Raw genomic sequence first — 14,141 nt, 5'->3', positions numbered from 1 at the left:
AGCCAGGGGGCCCCACCCCACAAGGCGGCGCGGCCAAGGGGGGGGCGCCCCCCTATGGTCTGGCTGCCCCAGGACTCCTCCGAGGCTGCCGTTCCTCCTATATAAAGCCTCCGTCGCGAAAACCCTAAAAGGATAAGCCACAATACGAGAAAAGTTCCAGAGCTGCCGCCATCGCGAAGCCAAGATTCGGGGGACAAAAGTCTCTGTTCCGGTACGCCGCCGGGACGGGGAATTGCCCCCGGAAGGCATCTCCATCGACATCACCGCCATCTTCATCGCCGCTGATGTCTCCTATGATGAGGAGGGAGTAGTTCTCCCCCGAGGCTAAGGGCTGTACCGTAGCTATGTGGTTCATCTCTCTCTCTCTCATGTGATCTTTATGTGATCAAGAGATTTGTGATCTAGTTGAATATCATCTATGTGCTACTCTAGTGATGTTATTAAAATATTCTATTCCTCCTCCATGATGTAATGTTGACAGTGTGTGCATCATGTAGTACTTGGTATAAGCTATGATTGTGATCTCTTGTAGATTATGAAGTTAACTATTACTATGATAGTATTGATGCGATCTATTCCCCCTTTCATAGCCTGACGGTGACGGTGTGCATGCTATGTTAGTACTCGGTATAATTGCAATGGTCTATTATGCACTCTAAGGTTACTTAAATATGAACTCCGAATGTTGTGGAGCTTGTTAACTCCGGCTTGAGGGAGCTCTTGTAGCCCTACACAATGAATGGTGTTTGTCATCCAACAAGAGAGTGTAGAGAAAGTAGTATTTGTTTATTCAGTTATGTGATCAATGTTGAGAGTGTCCACTAGTGAAAGTATGATCCCTAGGCCTTGTTTCTAAGCATCGAAACTCCATTTATTTACTGTTCTACTGCATGTTTACTCGCTGCCATATTTTATTTAGATTGTTATTACCACTCATATTCATCCATATCACTTGCATTTTACTATCTCTTCGCCGAACTAGTGCATCTATACATCTGACAAGTGTATTAGGTGTGTTGGGGACACAAGAGACTTCTTGTATCGTAATTGCAGGGTTGCTTGAGAGGGATATCTTTGACCTCTACCTCTCTGAGTTCGATAAACCTTGGGTGATTCACTTAAGAGAAACTTGCTGTTGTTCTACAAACCTCTGCTCTTGGAGGCCCAACACTGTCTACAAGAATAGAAGCGTGCGTAGACATCAGTGAGCGATTGTCGTTATTTGGTCGTTGTGACTATGTAGAAATGACAACGTTTTTAATAATGTTTCTTCTTCTCTTATGATGGTCATATACGGGTGCACAGCTAACACTCCGTTCATGGTTGTCAATTCAGCGGGTGGAATATCAAGGCCTCTTTACGGATATGTGTTCACGGTTGGACGGTATGCCAAGGGATATATTTTTCCAACATGGGTGGCAGCGTGATCTGCGCCTGGATCCACCTAGCTAGATGTGTTGCATTTCAATAACTTTAAGTACATGTTGTGTGTTTTGTTGGAGATTTTGTAATAACTATACTTATACGGCTGTGTGCATTCCAGCTATGCAGATGACGAATCTATTGCTCAAAGTAATAAAGTGGCATTACTTAGGACAGAGATTTGGTGCACATGAGCTCCAGTGATCCCTTTTCGGAAAAGTAATTAAAAATCATATTTTTAAGTTTTAGAAAATTCTGAAAATAAATAATGATGTAGTCAGTATTGTATCCCACAAACGTGTAAATTTTCAACTGGAAATAATGTGTATTTTGGTCTGCACAAAAATAACAAATATGTGGATCTGAGTATAGTGATTCAAATCTCCAAAAAAAAAATCATAATTTGTCATTTTTGTGTAGCTCAGAAAACAAAACATTTGCAATTGAGATTTTATACGTTAGTGGAATACATCATTGGCTATTTTTAGAATTTTGCTAAATAATTTTTTAAAAAATATAAATATAATTTTCGAATTTTTGAATACACTGAGATCACTGGTGCCCATGATCCAAAAGGACTTTTCGCATTACTTAACCTTTGAGCAAGAATAAATTGGCATTACTTAACCTCCGAGTTAAGTAATAAAGTGGCATTGCATCCTCCTCCTTGAGGCGGCGACGGTGGCCCGATCCAGTCGTCCGACTCCTCAAGGAGGAGGACGCATATTTTCAAGGTGTCACGAGTCCTGAAAACTTGCAGGCTTGCAGCACAAGGATACCAAGAATCGAATCACCTCTCTACGGTATAAGGGTTGACCTCTCCTCGTAGAGAAAACAAATAATGAGTACTCCAAGTAGTACGTAGAAGTGTAGAACATGTTACGACGAGGAATACTCTGGATGAGGACAAGTTGACTCTTCCAGATCAAATGATGCACTCCGTGATGCGCTCCGTACTGCTCAATTTGATCGAGTCAAACCCATCCGACGGCCCACGTAACCCCGTCCGTCGCGTCTGCTGATCTCTCCCGCCACCGCACCAGAAACCATTACTCTGCTGACAGCTTCGTCCCCATTTCCGTCCCCCAATTCCCAACCTCTCTTCGCATTTCGCACCTTCCCGATCGCACCACCACCTCCTCGCGCGTCGCCATGGGCATCAAGCTCCTGCGCCTCGCGGCGACGCTCCTCTCCCCGGGAACCGCCACCACGGCCTCCGCCGCCGACGCGCAGAGCGCGGTCCTGCGCGCGACGCAGCACCACCCGTCCACGACCCCGCCGTACGCGCACCACCTGGACGCGCTCCTCGCCTTCGGCCGCGGCTCGCGGCTCTCCGCGGCCGCGCTCGCCACCGCGCTCACGGACCGCCTCCGCGCCGCGTCCGCCGGCCACGGCGACGCCGCCGTGGCCCTCAAGTGCCTCGTCCTGCTCCGGATCCTGCTCGCCCGCGGCGCCTTCATCCTCCGCGACCAGCTCCTCGTCGCCCTCGCCCGCCACCCGGCGTCCGGCCGCAACCCGCTCGCGCTCGCCTCCTTCCCGCTGGCGCGCTCCTTCGCCGCCGCCTCCTGGGTCCGCTTCTCGGCCCGGCTCCTCGAGGTCCTCCTCCTCCTGCCCGACGCCTCCCGCGACGGCGACGCCGACTACCTCGCCGCGCTCCCCAACCCGCGCCTCATCTCCGAGCTGGCCGCCTTCGCGTCCGTCGCCGCCGCCGTCCGCCAGGCCCCGCCCCCGTCCTGCGCGCCGCTGCGCAACACGCTCATCTGGGAAGCCGTCCACCTCGCCGAGGAGGACCGCGTCGCCGCGGAGCGCAACATCGCCGCCAGGGTCCGCGAGATGGGCGAGCGGCTGGACACGCTCGGCCTCGCCGACGCGGCGGAGCTGGTGTGCGTGCTGAGGCGCGTGGAGGAGGGCGCAGCGTCGCCGGCGGAGTGGAAGTGGGCGGGGCTGGACGAGGCCGTCGTGGCCGACGCGGTGCGGCTGCGCGAGCGCGCCGAGGAGGTGCTGCTGCGCAGGACGGAGCAGGACAGCCGGCTTGTGCGGAGGGACCGCGCGGCGGCGAGCGCGTCCGCGCGCGTCGTCGCGCCGGCCCTCGGCGCCGACGTCCGGTTCGGCTCCTCGCGGTGGGCCGGCAACACAGTTTCCTCATGGCGATAGGAGATGTACATTTTTCACCTGTAAAGTACAGTCCGTGTGTCATGTACCATGCTTGTACCGTAGGAAAACAACTAGCAAAAAAATTACGAATTCTTTTGTTGAATTGAAACCGGACACAATGAGCTTGAGCTGTGCTTCGACTTTTTGATTGAGGAATGTTTGAACTAGTAGTAGCACTTTGTTTACATGAAATCGATCACTAGATGTTGGTCTCACGATTAAGATTCAGCTACGACGATCTATCAGGGCGAAAGCTCGATGGACAGGAGCATTAAATGCTCATACCTCGACGGCGATCTTGGACTACTGACAACTGCTGGTACCGTTCTACTATCAAAAAGTATTTTCCTTTCGCGCTAGAGCAATTTCAGTAGTATAGCTAACTGTTGGCTATAGCAAGATGTCATATCATTTGTAGTCATCATATAGCTAACATGTACAATAGTTGGCTATAAGAATGTAGTACTTTACTAATATATGGCCCACCTTTCACTCTCACAAGGTGCCTAGGAGACGCGTCTGAGAACTTGTTGTGCATAGTAGTCTCACCTCCCTTCTCTCTCCTCTCCTCTCTCCTCCAACTCATCTAAAATATATTATTTAATGTCTTATAGTCAGCTGGCTGGACTCTATTGTACTTGCTCTAAGACGTACCTACTACTGTATGTAGGTATATACTTCCTCTGTCCTTAAATACGTGGATGTTTAGCTTTAAAAATTGTCACAAAAGAATGTATTTTCTCTTTCCAATGCATATTAAAGTAGCGAATTTCTTCGTGTTTTTGAAATATACAAAGAAATAAGATGTTGATTTGCATCTTCCTAATGTATTTTTCACTCCATATAATAATTCATACTCCGTATTAAAAAACCCGCATTTTTTTCGATAAAGGGAATATATTAATATCAAAAGATACCAATTACACCCATCCTCTGCAACAACGCACCACCCTAATGGCACTACGGATGCACACAGCCAAAAAAGGAAAAGAAAACTCAGAAACAAAAGTCCCGCTACAGTATGTCGGGCCTAACAACAGCAATATATCCACCACCAAGACAACACCTGAAATACAGACTCTCCAAAATTGACGCCTCCAAGAAGGGAACAGTGCTCTAACACCATCGTCGCCCGATCAAAGATCTTAGGTTTTCATCCTGAAGATAGTATCCGCTCTCAAAATAATGCCTCCAACAAGGTCATTGCCACGCACAACTAGTTAAGGCCAGACCTTGGGTTTTCACCCTGAAAGGTAGGACTCTGAATTTCACCTGTGTTGTCGCCCCCACTTTCATACCGCTGCTGTGAAGCCCGGAACACCAAGCAAGTCCCTCAACAACGCGGAAACTTGAACCTCCCTTAGCTAGTCCTCCCCTCCGACCTTCATGAAATTCTCTTCTTCCGACTTTCATCATGGATCCATAGTCACTTGATGTCAACACAGAAAAAGAGCTTCGCATTCGCACCCTCCAGAACCAATCGGTCGGAATAAAAGCATGGGTGCGCACGACCGAATACCACCGATCCAGCAAACTCCAGGCAAAAACACTGTTACATTCGCTGGCGGAGCCTTCCGAAACTCAACACTCCGGCCAGATCACGAGTCCAGGCCTCCGGTAGGTCCTCCTCTTCACGCAAGAGAGGCCCTAGGACCACCGCTTTTATTCAGGTCGGACCCCCACGTCGGCGACCACCCTGGGCTGGCCACTCCAACCCTCCATCGGCGACACCATCGCCAGCTTCCAAGCTCCTCCATCTCGCCGCCAGAACGCGGTGATAGATCAATAGATCCACCACCACCAACCGCAGGCCGATCCTCTTCGGCGAAGAAGAGGGTCACCTCCAGTGGCGGAGGACCCCTTTGGGCAGGGTAGGGCGGACGCCCTACCTTAATTTTTGTGCAAAACTTGTATATATGTATTCATCTATCGATGTGTTTTTTCTGGAGATTTCTCAGTCTACGTGTGTCGCCTTTGGAGTAGAAAGAGAAGAAAAAAGAGGTGCGTTCGGCGCTGGCTACTAGCCTTTTACACTGGACCAACTGGGTTGGGCCAGTGTTCAGCTTCGTGCGGCTCAACCGACCGGGAAGCCACGACTGCATGATAGAAACCCATGATTGCCCAACCATGAAAATCAAAACAAAACGACGCGGCGGCGCAGGAACCCTGGCGGCTAGCGGAGCGCAGGAGCACTACGCCGGCAGGCAAATCGGCGCCGATAGCAAGGGGCGCAACGACGCTGACAGAGCGCGGTGGCGGCCGGGGAGAAATCGTCACCGGTGTCTAGGTCCCAGCTCGCCTAGGCTTTCCCTTCTAGGGTTATACCTTATTCTCGTTTTCTATTCATAGGATTGAATACTCATCCTTGTTAAACATTTAGCATCATTTTTTTCTTATGCACTAGATTTCCTTTTTTATTTTGCAAAATTCTTAGTACTCTAGATTTCGCCCGACCTTAATTTTTTCCGTCCTCCGCCACTGGTCACCTCCACCGTCGAACCCAAGGCTGCTGCCCCGGGCGTCCTCGTACCGCGGAGAAGCCCAAGATCATAGGCCCACCGGCGAGAGGCTGAGGGAAAGGCGTTGTCCGCCTCCACCAGCCACCACCGCCGGCGATGGGAGGCAGGGAGGCCGCAACCCGCAGCTGGATCGGCCCCGGGAGGGCCGCCGCCGCCCCGGGAGGCGGAAGGGCCGCCGCCGCGTGAGGGACTCCTTGGCCGCCGTTCCCGACGCGCCACGAGGGAAGGCCCCCGCCGCCGCCACGCCCCGAGATCTTTGCCCCGGCGGCGCTGCCGGCGGCGGCGGCGGGAGGGTTGGGAGGCGGGGTGCGGTAGGCTAGGGTTGGGACGGGAGGGTTGTGAGGCGGGGTGCGGTAGGCACACCTAAAAAAAAACCCGCATATACACTTGTATCCCAAACTCGCAACCTGGTAGCGGTCGAGCGATGTCCACGTCTACGCAACCTTGTGTCTTTTGACCTCGTCGTGCAAGTGCTGGTATATATAATTCGGTCACGTCGGTAGAGTGAGCGTACGCATCAAGCATCAGTCTTCATGGCCACGTTGGGTTGGGTGCCTGTGCTTTTGACTTGATCATCGATCATGTGCTTAGCATACCATTATCGTGACGCTCCTCCTCGTTTATAAACTACAGTCGGCGCGCCACCACGCAATAGATTATGCTGCTCGCTCCATTTCCAGACACGTACGCTGCGGCGCCACCCGGCCATGAGCTGGTGTGCGTGCTGAGGCGCGTGGAGGAGGGCGCAGCGTCGCCGGCGGAGTGGAAGTGGGCGGGGCTGGACGAGGCCGTCGTCGCCGACGCGGCTCGCCTGCGCGAGCGCGCCGAGGAGGTGCTGCTGCGCAGGACGGAGCAGGACAGCCGGCTTGTGCGGAGGGACCGCGCGGCGGCGAGCGCGTCCGCGCGCGTCGTCGCGCCGGCCCTCGGCGCCGACGTCCGGTTCGGCTCCTCGCGGTGGGCCGGCACAGTTTCCTCATGGCGGTAGGATTGTTCTACTGTGTACATTTTTCACCTGTAAAGTGAGTACGTGTGTCATACTAGTATGGGTGTACTGTGTAGTAGTGTAGGGAAACAACAGCTAGCTTGGAAATTCCGAATTCTTTTGTTCAAACTGGACTAGTAGATGTTCTTGGTCTGTGCTTCGGGCTGATTGCTCGAAAAACATTTCAAGTGGTAAAATCACTTTGTTTCCGTGAAAATTGTGCAATGGATATTGGTCTCACGATGAAAATTAAGGTTCAATGATCAATCAGGGCGAAAGCTCGGAGCATTAAATGCTCATACATCGACGGCGATCTTCGACTACTGACAGCTTCTACCGGAAAAAAGACACCTGATGGTACTGTTTTCCTTTCGGGTTAAGACTTAGGGCAGGTACAATGGTGTGATATTAATCTTTCCTTACTTTTGTTATGTAGAACTTTTGCTTAGTTGATAGAGAGATTAAAGAAAGAGAAGGTCATCTTTCTTTAGTTAAGAGGTGATCTCTTATTTCATAAGAGAAGACTATTTTCTCAATTATACCATTTGTCTTTCCTTAGCAATTCAATTCTTTCTACTAGGGAGAACGATAAGAGATAATGCATTGTACTATTTATTTTTAGTATCTTCTCTAAATAATATGGACCGCTAAGAGAAAGCGTGTCTTTTCTACCATTATACATGCCCTTACTCACTCCATTCTTTTTTCTGTTTTATTCTGATTTAATCTATTTAAAAAAAGCTAAGTTATGGTTACATATATTACTACTATTTGAATATGTGAATAATACCGTCTAATAAAGAAAACAAAACCATCTCGATTTTTGTGTTATTGTTAATTAAATGCTAGAATATAGATTACTCATATTTCAGAACAAATTTTGAAACCGGAATCCCAAACTTGCAATTTGGTAGGGCTCAAGCGATGTCGACGACTATGCAACCTTGTGTCTTTTGACTTTGTCGTGCAGCTATATACAATTCGGTCACTTTAGTGGAGTCTGCGTACGCATCAAGCATCAGGGAGCACGTGTTGGGTGCTTCTCTTTTGACTTCTTTATTAATCATGTGATTAACATACTACTATTATCAGATTATTCTTACATCATGCTCCTCGTTTATAAATTAACTACAGCCGTCGTGCCACCACGCAATAGATTATCATGCTCGCTTCATTTCCAGGCACGTACCCTCTGCCACGCCACCGTGGTATGTATTTTGCCCCTATACACCGCTGCAAAATACACGACCGGTTCCTCATACTATAGTCCTATTGTACATACAGTACATGTACCACCACGACGGTGTACGAGCCACTTCATCTAATGGGTCAGTTTTGCTGCAGGCATGGCAATATATAGCTAGGTGGTTGAGTGTCACATAACGTGCCATGAGCCACAGCCATGAGCGAAAATCTATGACCGAGAATTAAACATACGGTTTCACAATCAACAGTAGTACGATTCATAGTACTCCCTCCATTATTCAAATTTACACAAATTTAATAGGTGACAGGATTCGAACCTATGGCCCTCTGTACCCAAAACAGATGCGCTGACCAGACTGCGCTACACCTCGTCTCCCCCTCAGAACATATGGATCTACCCGATCGATAAAGACTCGAACCGCAGCGCTGTCGCCCACCCCGCTTTGGGCACGGGGAGGCGAGAACCACCGCTTTTAGGAAATAAGCCTACAATTTTATTCATGTCTCGTTTCACTTGCATTTTATATCGTCTAGTCTCATTTTGAGAATGGAATCAAACCACTCACTCAGTTTGGATTTAGAGTCCAAAGGGCCCAGCCAGCGAAAGAGGATTTACAGCCTGCCAGAACCTTTTTCTTGCTTGATTTTATACGACAACTAGCGTGAAAGTCATTGCGCGTTACCGCATCCGTTTTCTTGCTTGGTTAATTGAGTTTAGGATTGCCAATTTGATTGGAAATTCGCTGCCGCACCCTTCCCCAAAAACCCTAGCCACCCTTTCCTCTCTCTCTCTCTCTCTCTCTCTCTCTCTCTCTCTCTCTCTCTCTCTCTCTCTCTCTCTCTCCCCACCGCTGCTCCAGCTTAGGGGAAGCCCTGCAGAAATACTTCACCACCACCATACCATCATGCTGCTGGATCCAATCTTGTTGCAAGGGACAACCAAACTTGATGCGAGGGGTGGCTGGCATTGCTTCATAGAGCCTGCGACATTGCTACCATGCATGGCGCAGCGATGTTGCTGCCAGCGGCCGACTGTGTTGCTACCAAGGCACATGAAGGCTGCTACCAACGTACAATGGCGTTGCTACATTGCACCATCGATGTTGTTGCAAGCGCCCATCATGTTGTTGCATCGGCACCAGCCATAACCAGCACATGAGCGATGTCGGCGTGCACAGATGGAGGGTCCAGAGGCAGATTCGTCAGGAAGGATGCCAAAACATGAGGATGGCTTATACATCGGCGACACCACGACGGGTTCTCCTGCGATGCCACGACGTGGTTCCAGCCATGTGATTCTGCGACGAAGCCACAACGGGCAGCGATGATGTCATACTAGATTCCTTTCATGGGTGTTCTTTTTTTTTTTGGTTTGCAGGGAACCTTGACCCGGAGTGGATGGTTATGATCAACTCCATCATACATCAGCCGATCGTGATCGAGGGATTTGAGCCAGGGGATAGTGAGCACACGCCAACTCTATATGCCGGTGTTCCCAGCTCACTTTGTGTGACATTTATAAAAGCAGGGCCTTTGGCTTCTTCTCCAAAAGTATGTGCTCTCCTAAAATGGGCTGCCAACTGCTCCGAGAAGCGTTCTCTATTAAATAGGCCCAAATATTCTCCCGATGAGGAGTATATGCTGGTTGCTGGGCCGAGAAGCGTGGTAGGATACCATACAAAATGAGGTGCACCGCAACTAGGATTGTAGTTTGTGATGTTGAGAGTTCCCTCAAACAGTGGTGACGGTACCAGCTATTCATTGATGTCTCTCGGTCACTCTCATCTCCGACTGCACATAACCGAACTGAAACCGAAAACCGAACCGAAAAAAACCTAACCGAAACCGAATTTCAGTTTTTATGGTTTTATGGTTAGGTTTCAGTTAGCAAAAGTGCTAACCATACATAAATCAGTTAATTCAATTAAAAACCGTAAAAACCATGGTTAACCGAAGAAAACCGACTAGCCTAGCCCAACAATGAATTTTGCTTTCCAGGCCTATCCCTAATTCACGTAAAACGTTTATATTTGTTTACAAGTGCATCTTACAGAAGAGAGGTATCATAGCGTGGTTGTTTTGATGTGGTATGTTACATAAAATGCTAGACAGGTTGTGAGTTCCAGCACGTAATGTGCATCATTTTATTTTGATTTGGGCGCATTCTCATTATTAAAGTCTGTAACATGCATCGTTTGATTTGGCCGCATTTTCACTTTATCATTTCTGTGTCCTATAACATAATCAGTTTTTGGCTTTTAAGAATATAGAAACAAAATATATGTTCATAAAAAATAGGTGTTATTCAAAAATTCGTGTCAACTTTGGTTAATTTGGTTATTACTGAAACCAAACCGAATTAATATGGTTATTACCGAAACCGAACCGTATTTTTATACGAAACCGTATTTACCGAAGTATTAAAATTGTATTTACCGAAAAACCATATTTACCGAACCGAATTAATTATATTAACCGAACGCGCAGCCGGACTCCTATCCTACTCCTAGCTCGGAAAATGCATCGTTGAACCCGGCGGCATTTGATCCGGGCAAATGGCCAGTTTCTATTGGTCCAAGCATTTAAGGTTGGGACCACAACAACAGTTCCCATTTATCAATCGATAGGAAATACGCTTAGGAATACAACCGTGTGGGACCAGGAATTAAAGCGTATGCTACTTTCGTTCTCCACTGCTGGATGCCATTTTCTAGATCTGGGCCAGCAGCACACGGCGGCGGTCTGAGCTACTGCCTAGGACAAGCGGCGGCAGATCGAGACCACCGAAGACGGTAGCGGCGACCGGGGGACTCAGGCGACCGATGGAGAGGCTTGCTGGAATCCTACCTGCGGGGAAGCTTTGATTGGTCGATGCAGGCAGGGGAGCTGGTGCGAGCTGAGTCCCCGCTGCCTCCCAAGCTGGACGAGTAGGAGGCCATGGTGCTCTGCCGCGTCCGCGCCGACCAGTTCGCACACGCCGCACGCCACCACGGCGCTCCCTGTCGTCGCTGACAAGGGCGTCGACGACCCTCCATCTCCCAGCCGCCGCCTCCCAGGCTGGACGAGCAGGAGGCCATGGTGCTCTGTCGCGGCCGCGCCGACCTGCCCGCGCACGACGCGCGACACCGCGACGCTCCCCGTTAACGCTGACAAGGGCGTCGACGACCCTCCGTCTTCAACGCCGCCACCTCCCGGGCTGGACGAGAAGGAGGCCGTGGCCGCGGTGACCTGCTCACGCACGCCGCATGCCACCGCAGCGGGGCAGAGCTCAACAAGGTCGGGGTAAAGCCGGGCGGGTTGGCTCGGGCGGGGAGAGTTCGGCGCGAGGCGGTGGCAGCGGAGCTCGATGAGCAGCCAGCTCAGCCGCAATGGCCTCCCACGTCGCCACCTCGCTCACCGGCGTCGCTCGACGAGCAGCCATCTCAGCGGACCAAGCCCCCACATCGCCGCCGCGCTCACCGTGGTGGCTTGGGAGCTCGACGAGCAGCCAACTCAGCCGCCATGGCCTCCACGTCGCCGCCGCTCGACGAGCAGCCATCTCAGCGGTCCAAGCCCCTGTTGAATATATTAGCAATTTTCCCCATGATTTAATCAAATAAAGCTTTGGATAAAACATGACTAAAAAGTTTGAGATTAAACTAGTCATGCAAATCACCATAGAGTAAAGGAGAAACATGTCTAAACTGATTGAGAAGAGCAGTATGTTTGCTAACAATGAACCTGAACTTGTTGCTAGGAGAAGAAAGAGGATAATGATCTCATAAAAGGAAGACAAGAACACATACGGTCCAGAAGAGGAACCAGCGTTGCCGTTGTCGCTGTTGAGAGCCATGTCGCCGAAGAGGTTGCTGATGTCGGGGAAGAAGTCGTCGTTGGGGAAGTAGTCGTCGGACTCCGTGTCGATGTTGAAGCCAGCAGTCGCGGTAGAACGCTCCCCAAAAACCTTATCGCCTCTCTCCCGTACAGGATCACAAGAGACGGGGTTCCGGAGGCTCTGCTGTCCCGTCCGGCGGTGCACGCCGATAGACGGGATGGAGAAGTCTTGAGCGGCGGCGCAAAGCTCTGGAACCGAGTGGTAGGCGCATATGGTGATGTGTCTCGTAGTGTATCTCTGGAGAGGAGCGACCTCTTTTATAGGAACAGAGAGAGGAGCTGAACAGGCCACGCGAGGAGATGAAACGAAGGGGCAGGGAGGTGAACCGAACAGGCAGCAGCCGAAGCTGAACAGTCTTCGTATTCAAAACCCACTAAAAAGAAATACCCATTCGTGAGTGGCAAAAAGAAAGAGAGAGAGGCTCTCGGCTCGAGGCATTCCCGCAACCCGCGGCGCGACGCGACGCGACGCGTCGTGACGAGGCGAGCGAGCGGCGGCGTCGGAGGAGGAGCGCGCGTGTGGTCAGCTCCTATTTCCTCCTATTATTTCTCTCATACAAATGGTATGAAAAGCTCTCCTTATAAGCTGCTCCAACTCTTCTTCAACTAGCAATGTGGGACTAAACTTTTGTCCCACCCCTGCCATGCATGAATGGGCCATGTGGGCCTCTAGGATTTATTAGGAATTTCTGGAATATTTATTGTATTGGTCCAATATGGGCCAAAATTCCAACAATCCCCCACCAGATCCTAGAGGCACATAGAATTTGCCTTTGGTCCCAAAACATTGTTTTATATACTGGTACTATAGCAAAGACTGTTAAGTTGAACTTTCACCAGAACTCTATGCTACACTAGACTGCTACTTGAACAGTGGACTAAGCCTTGAACTGCAAGTTTTCTGCTAATCTAGCTTCACAAAGAGCCTTGACCGGTACTAGGCCGTCGCAGGGCTTCCCCGCGGGTGGAGCTTATGCGTCATACTCCGTGGCCTTTCATGAGTTCAATAGAAAGCACCCAACTCTCATAGGTTGCGACGTTTTAACAACCAAACTCATATAGGTGTGTTCTTCAACGGATGTTCTGCAGGACAACATCTGTGCTTAAATTAGCAACTTAGAACACATTAAGATAAATCAGCCTACCGTGCAGTTTAGGAAAGTATTGCATCTTTTATGGAGTGGTATCATACAAGGAGTAAGGATACTTTCCTCTCAGTTGACCTACAGCTTGTCTCCCAGTTCTAATTCACGGGATCTCCGATCACATAGAATGGGTTACCACTGTGGACAACTTATACGGTGGGTCTCATACCCATCTCCTTTGATGCATTATCTATCACGTTACGTGATAGACCCATTGTGAAGGGGTCTACCAGATTTCTAGACGTATGGATATAATCCAATGCAATAACTCCGGAGTTTCTCATTTTTCTGACAGATTTTAATCTCCTCTTCACATGCCTTGATGACTTCATATTATCCTTAGAACTGTTAACCTTGATGATCACAGTTTGATTATCACAGTTCATTGGGATAGCAGGTATTGGTTTCTCAACCACGGGTAAGTTCATCAAGAGTTCACGGAGCCACTCTGCTTCAACAGTGGCTATGTCTAATGCTGTGAGTTCTGCTTCCATTGTTGACCTCGTTAAGATGGTCTGCTTGCAAGACTTCCAAGAAACAGCGCCACCACCAAGTGTAAATACATATCCAGTAGTGGCCTTAATCTCATCAGCATCAGAAATCCAGTTTGAGTCACTATAGCCCTCTAGTACCCTCGGATACCCAGTATAGTGAATGCCATAACTCGCAGTGCCCTTTAGATAGTGCATCACTCTTTCAAGAGCATGCCGGTGATCATCGCCAGGATTTGATACAAATCGACTAAGTTTGCTCACAGCAAAGGCGATGTCGAGCCTCGTAGCACTAGCCAAATACATAAGTGAGCCAATAATCTGAGAATATCTCAGTTGATCTCTAGCA

General features: G+C 49.7%; 1 protein-coding gene across 1 annotated transcript; it reads left to right on the top strand.

Moving 5' to 3' along the window:
• The first annotated feature begins 2,574 nt into the window (after positions 1 to 2,574).
• On the top strand, positions 2,575 to 3,576 carry LOC124657104 (putative clathrin assembly protein At4g40080). Its single transcript, XM_047195716.1, has one exon. The coding sequence runs from the start codon at positions 2,575 to 2,577 to the stop codon at positions 3,574 to 3,576; it is 1,002 nt and encodes a 333-aa protein (XP_047051672.1).
• Positions 3,577 to 14,141: the final 10,565 nt, after the last annotated feature.

The sequence above is a fragment of the Lolium rigidum genome, chromosome 5, assembly GCF_022539505.1.
Source record: "Lolium rigidum isolate FL_2022 chromosome 5, APGP_CSIRO_Lrig_0.1, whole genome shotgun sequence".
NCBI classification, from domain to species: Eukaryota; Viridiplantae; Streptophyta; class Magnoliopsida; order Poales; family Poaceae; genus Lolium; species Lolium rigidum.
Note: the sequence above shows the minus strand (reverse complement) of the source record. Positions and strands in the feature narration are given on the sequence as shown.

What these genes read in the sequence shown, in the direction of transcription:
- LOC124657104 (XM_047195716.1), top strand. Translation starts at nt 2,575, where the DNA reads ATGGGCATCAAGCTCCTGCGCCTCGCGGCGACGCTCCTCTCCCCGGGA.